This window comes from Nematolebias whitei, chromosome 13 (genome assembly GCF_014905685.2).
Source record: "Nematolebias whitei isolate Nwh7 chromosome 13, NemWhi1, whole genome shotgun sequence".
NCBI classification, from domain to species: domain Eukaryota; kingdom Metazoa; phylum Chordata; class Actinopteri; order Cyprinodontiformes; family Rivulidae; genus Nematolebias; species Nematolebias whitei.
In genome coordinates, this window is record NC_056510.1 from 24,619,366 (window position 1) to 24,626,320 (window position 6,955).

General features: G+C 37.9%; 1 protein-coding gene across 1 annotated transcript; it reads left to right on the top strand.

Moving 5' to 3' along the window:
• The first annotated feature begins 944 nt into the window (after positions 1-944).
• On the top strand, positions 945-6,525 carry si:ch211-214p13.9 (cell surface glycoprotein CD200 receptor 1). The gene is made up of 7 exons (XM_037686504.1): positions 945-1,008; positions 1,940-1,999; positions 2,398-2,703; positions 4,853-5,125; positions 5,991-6,090; positions 6,180-6,219; positions 6,300-6,525. Exons 1-7 carry the CDS (start codon positions 945-947, stop codon positions 6,366-6,368), a joined length of 912 nt encoding a protein of 303 aa, XP_037542432.1. The 3' UTR covers positions 6,369-6,525.
• Positions 6,526-6,955: the final 430 nt, after the last annotated feature.

The window sequence follows — 6,955 nt, forward strand, 5'->3', positions numbered from 1 at the left end:
CACTGTTGATATTTGAGAAAATTAAAGGATTTTAAGTACTGTCCGAAAAATACTGTATTTTAACAAGAAATATTTTAGCAGCCCATCAATCTTCAGTTTCTTCCTCTCCTCACGAGGATTAACTTCCCTCTTATTTTTAGTTTCATTTGTATAAAGTGTCACACATCTTGTTCTTTAAGAATCGCTTGTTTTGGCACCATTTTGATTTCCAACTTAACGAGTACCAGTGAATCTTTTAATTAGGTTATTCCCAATCTCTTTTCATCTATAATACATATTGGAATATATGAGGCGTAAAAATCAAGTTTTGACAGCAGTTTCTAAAAATGGTGCCTTTCCTTGTTTTAAAAAAAAAAAAAAAAACCTCCATACCTTTTCTAAGACTCAAAAATATCTCAGTCCTAAACATTTGCCTATTTTAGCCCTTAAGTTTAATTTTTAGCAAACTTACTCATATATCTCTTTTGTCTCATTTAAGTGTGTATAACTTTCAGCACTTATAAAAGTACATTTTCATACAGATTTAATAAAACATTACCAGAAAACTCTAAAAACTCCATCATTTTATGTCCGTTTACACCTGCCACACAATGTTTTCTCTGTGTTTTATAGTCTCTTTTGAAGGAAGATGATCATGTGACTGACAAGAAAGGAAACCGGTGTCTTGACTTTTGAGATCTCATCCTGTGTGGGAGAAACGAGCAGCCGTCTGGGTGGAAAGCTCTCTGGAGAGGAGGAGGAGGAGGAAGAACAGGGAGGGATCAGTTTGTCACATCTTATATGTGTCTGTTTCACAGAGGCTGCGAAGGACCGATGGTTTGTTTTGGTGAGGTCGAGGAGCTAAAGCAGACAGGAGGAGAAATCGTTTGAGCTGAGGAGATTAGGTGACAGCACAGGAGCCTGGTTTGGACATGACGGCGTGACGAGACTTTACAGAAGAAAAGATGAAAAACACAATGTGGATTTATTTCTTGATATTTTTGTCTGAATTATGGAGCACAAATGCAGGTTTGAATATAAAAACTGTTCAAATTATTTTTCAACCCAGTTGTCTTTTTTTTAAAGACATGTTGTTTTGATCAACGTGCGAGGATCTATCTGAATGTTTTAACGAAATCATATTTGCGGCTAGAATGTTCATGCAGGTTCATTTTCATCTTTTAAAAATGCACAGCGTATTGTTAAACTTGTCTTTTTTTTTCTTCTCAAACTGATTACTTCTCGTCGCTGAGATTTCTTTTAATTATGACTCACAGTGCAAACAATCTCTGGAAAAAAAATAAACTGAACAAAGAAGTGGGCCAAAAAGCATTCGAGAAAAAAAAAAAAAAACTGTTCCATAACAGCTGTAGGAAAAGTTGCCCCGTATTTTCTGAATGAGTAAGCGGCTCACTTGTTGGGCAGACGTCTTGGTTTCTGGTTTGAACACAATGATGCAGCTTTTCTCCACCGTGGGGTCTCTGAGCTGTGGTTTGACGATCCCACCTTGAGTGTTTTGCTCGACCTGACAGAAGTAAACAGTCAGACCTCATATCCACACGTAGTAAACCGTGGGCCCTGAACTTTCCATCACCTTTCTTTGAAGAGCTTACTGTAAGGCCACAAACTTCTTCTAAGACGCAAATTTCAACCATAACCTCTGAAGTTTTGACCGGTAATTCCTTCGTTTTAGTATCAGATTTCCAGTGAGAATGCTCTTTTCTATTTAGTCTTTGGTTTTCTTTGTGAAAAAGTTGAACAAACAAAACTTATATTTATTCATCTGTCAGACGTATTTCTGTCTAATACCACTGATCTTACTTAACATGCTTGTTTTAATACCTAGTTATTAAATCTACTAATGGTTTCCACTGTTCTTTGATTGATTGATTGACTCACTAATGCAAAGACAACTCTCTAACTTACTAATCTTGACCTAACATTCACCTTCATCCCTCAGGACCTAATGAACACTCCTCCATGAACCCAAACTCAACTTCTCCGCCTCTTAAAGTTCATGGTAAACTGATTTTCTCGCACTTTTCTTTAACTAATATGCAAATATGTCTAATCCCAGGGTAGGTATAAAAAAACAACAGAGATATAAAAATGGTATTTATTCAGATAATGTTTTTGGTGTGTATAAATTTTTTTTTTTAGTTTAATGAATAGAGTGTGAATGAATAGTTACTTTAATTTAAAAAATAGTATTTTCATGTTTTAATGTTTTACTTTGGCATGCAGTATCTGTCGCATATGGAATTATTGTGTAACTGTTTTACTTTTGGTGTTAGGTTAGTGCAACCAATCAAAAGATATACGCATAACTTGATATTTGGTAATACTGCGTATCTGAATAAATATTATTATGACTATCTAATCATCATAAATCGCTAAAATATATATTTTTATCCTCAGTTAACAAAAACGCAGCTTTCAAACTTGGGAGCAGCGCAAACCTGACATGCAGCAATAAGACGTGGAACGAGACCATCTACGTTATCTGGAATATAAACTTGAAATACAAAACCTGTAAGATCTCCTTGAGCACAGAAGGGGAGAAGTTTGACAGCTGCAAAGATGGCAAGCTTGTACAAAACACTACCACCAATCAGTCGTACCTGCACATCCCAAACTTCTCATCCAAAGATGCCGGGATCTACAGGTGTGAGACGGTGTACAAAGGAGGAAATGAAAATTACAACTTTGACGTGACTTTCACAGGTATGAATTTATTACACGCCCACACAACAAGCAATAACTTCTTTATTAATCAAATGAATATCTGGGAGTGCTAATCATTTAGGTTTAGGACTTCTGCATGTTATGAGTCACAGAGGGAAAATTGACTTTACTGCACAGAAAGGCATTGAACATAAGATTTTAACTAATTAATATTTAATATTGTGAATATTTAAATGATACTTAAAGACTTATCGTTAACAGTTTTTATTACTGTATTTTTTCAGGCTATAAGGCACACTTAAAATCCTTTAATTTTCTCAAAACTCGACAGTGAGCCTTTTAATCCAGTGCATCTTATGTATTAATTCTGGTTGTGCTTACTTTCTTTCTCTCAACCTTTATTTAGACAGATAAATCACACTGAGCCTCGGAGACTCATTTACAAGTGAGATCTGTTTAGACAGACAAAAAAGTAGTGAAATTGAACACATGTAGGACATTGGAGGCAAACAAAATCCTATCAAAGGCTTTCTTCTTGACTGAGAAGAAAGACCCTGATAATAAAAAAAACACCCTGCACAGACAAGCACATAATGATGCCTACATTACATGGGGGGGGGAGGGGGGTGATGGGATGCAAGGACGGTGAACAGTCCAGAGATGAAACACAGAGGCACAGAAGCACTGCAGAGTTCAGATAAAATTGCTCAGTTCAACTGGCGAGATGCAGCACGGTGGCGCAACTGGTAGAGCTGCTGCCTCTCAGCGAGCAGGTCCCTGGTTCAAACCCCGGTCCAGGGGCCTTTCTGGGTGGAGTTTGCATGTTCTCTCTGTGCATGCATGGGTTTTCTCCGGGTACTCCGGTTTCCTCCCACAGACCAAAAACATGCATGTTAGGCTGATTGGTAACTCTAAATTGTCCCTAGGTGTGAGTGAGAGAGTGAATGGTTGTTTGTCTCGTTTGTCTCTATGTGGCCCTGTGATGGACTTGCGACCCGTCCAGGGTGTACCCCGCCCCTCGCACAGTGATTGCTGGACATGGGCACCAGCGACCCCCGTGACCCAAAATGGAATAAGCGGGTAAAGAAAATGGATGGATGGATGGAACTGGCGAGATCAGTACACACTCGTGGGGGTAGGGTGGGGTGCAGAGCTTCAGGTTTACAAAACTTCCAGGCAAATTGAGATAAGGTGGCCTGTCAAGGCCAGTCAGGGAGCCAAATTCAGATAAACACGATTGTTTTGGGGACAGGCAGAACTTTAATGACATCCGTCTTGAGTCTCTGTCGGTCCACTCAGTTCCGAAACGTTCAAATTAAATGGCCACACCAATGAAACGTGCCTGAGATTAATCCCCGAGATCTGATCCATTCTGCCAAAAGCATTTAAGTCTGGGTGCTCAAGGCACGAACCAAGCCATCATATAAGGCAAGCAGCCTGATCGAGTCCAAATTTGCTGCCGATGACTTCCTTGTTTGTTGATAAACCAGGAACTAGCCAAATCCAAAAAGCAGAAAACCAGCTATCATAAATCCAATTATATATGCGTCCTTAAAATCCACAGATGACAGCAGAAATAGACGCATCATCAAGTCTAACAAGTCGATGAGATATCCAGCTGCGTGCATGCCAACAGGGCAAATCAGCTCGCCTAAAGCCTGTCTTCTTTTCGAAGAAATGTTATCAATTGTGTTGAGGGACCAACTGACCAAATCCAGGTCCATGAACTATGATTCGGAAGATTTGTAGAAGAGAGGCTGTAAGCAGTTTCACAGACAGGACAGAGCAAAAGCAAGCGAGGGAGAGGAGGAGAAGGCATTTGCCCTTGGCAAGAGCAAGTGTTCAAATTTGTGATTTACTGAACTCAAACCGATTTATACCTGCAAAAAAAAATTACATTTAGTAGTTAACACTAATGTTATGAGTGCACAGAGAGACAATTGACTTTACTGCACAGAAAGGCGTTGGATATAAGATTTGAACTATTTCAGACATATTATTGTGAATAATTAAGACTTATTGTTAACAGTATTTTTAATTAGAAAATCTTATTAAGTAAAAAAAATCTGCATGACTGCTTGTGTTGTTATAAATTAGTTTTCAGGAGATGTGGCTGAACTTTTGATGAATCAAACTGAAACAACTACTTGTTGCTTTTTCTCCTGTGCTTTTATCTTTTAACATGTAGTTCCTCCAAGTTTTTCTGCCAAGATAGAGCAGAGGAACCAGACGATGGTGGCAGTGTGCAGAGCTGAAAGAGGAAATCCTGCTGCCAACATCAGCTGGAGTTTTACAGGAAACTCAGAGCCCGAGACATCCCTGTCTGTCTCAGAGGGATTTGCTACAGTAGAGAGCGTTTTGAAGCTCCCTGAAGGCATGAATCCAGAAAACCTGAGCTGTATTATCCAGCACCCATCCTGGGATCAAGAGCGGACCATTCAGGTTCGAAAAGTTCAAAAAGGTCAGATTTCTGCACACTGGACAGAGCTGAGTTAAAATAAATGATATTATAATAATAATATGAATTTAATTTGTTGTTTGAATTAGCCCTGTTGCAGAAAATTAGATTTTAATAGATTTGCAGTTTTTAACCCTTTAAGACATTAGATTTTGTTTAATGTGTATGTGTGTTTTACATTATTTTTTGCTATCTGGATTCATTGGGACCATGTAGACACACCCCAAAAAATCTGATTTTGAACAATTACGGTAGTTAATAGAACAGAGAAAAGTAAAACAAATTGTGGGATTATATAAAAAAAAAATGAAATTCATGTCTTAGTTGAACAGAAGACATTTTTAAACACAGGTAAGCCAATGTTCCTGCAGGAAGCAGTGTCCCAGCAGGTTACTGGAATAGTTCAAGAGTTTCTGTGATAGAAGTCATTTCCCATCATGGAGTCAAGCCAATAGACTGGAGCTATTTCCAGAACATCTTAAAAATGTCTAGTTTAGAAATTTCATTGGAGTTTTTCAATATGTTATTTTAATAATTCTTACACAACAATACATTTTCATGAAACTGATATTTTGATCAGAAACTGCTGACCTTTTTTCTCTCTCGTGACAATAGACCCCAGGTTATGATTCTGCACGGTCAGGTCTTGTGTTAATCACCAATGACTTACAACTGTATGTCTGTCTGATGTTATTCATTTAAGCATTTTCAAAATAATGTTCATTTGAACAGATTTACTTAAGTTTAAATGGATAAAATCAACCAGTCTAACTATAGCCAAACCCCACTTACAAAAACTTAATTATGTTTTTGTTCCTTTTTACATTAAAACAAACAAAAAAAAACTTATTTGATTTTCTTTTGGCAGATTTCAGATGGCTTTGGGTCTTTATACCTATTATTGGGGTATTTGTTGTATTTTTGGCAGGCGGCTCAGTATTTGCACTACGAAAAGTGAAACTACTAAGGTGAGTTTGAATTTAAAAACAACTAAAAATAACTTACCAAAAGCTTGTTTGTTGAGTCACTGAACTTTTTTTTGTGCCATTTTTACCAGACGGTGTCACACGTTGGACACGCAAAACAAATCACCATGGGTGAGTAGTAATTTTGCGTTCAGCGCGTTACTGAACATTGATTAGTTTGGTTCATAACACCCATTTATTTTATTTTTCAGACGGAGGATGTGGAGGAAGTGGAGCCCTATGCTAGCTATGTTCAACGTGTAAACTCAATCTACAACTAATCTGCAGACGTGTCTGCAAAACGAAAAGAAAAAAAAACAAATCCTGCACATGCAACAGAGTCACACACTGAAATCTCAAGACGCTGTGAGAAACTGAAGGCTGTGAAACTAAGAAATGGTGAAGTAGTACTGAGATGTCAGAGTGAGATCAAAAGGTTTCTGATGAGAGAGGAAAGACTTTTAGTTCGAACGTGTCCTAACGAACTGCACCGGCTGATGGAACAGGGGATGCACCTGAAGTCACGCTCCGGCTCCCATTCACAGAACATTCAGCCCACACTCGCTCTGAGTGAGTCTCATGGAGGACATTAATAATTGTGAATCATGCAGTGGAAAAACCTGTACTGTAAGCCAAACGCAGAAACACGACGACTACAGACTTTGGATATTTGCTGTAACTGTGTATACTTTACTGGTCAGTTTGAAAGAGGCCCTTTTTTAAGGACTAAGCTCCACAAAAGTAAAGAGCGCAAGTATTACAGTCACCTAACATAAAAATAATATAATTATGTGTTTAAATTAATAATGTTTATTAAATTTCACTCAAGCAATGGATTTCTTGTAAGTGTATCCTCATTTTGTATAAA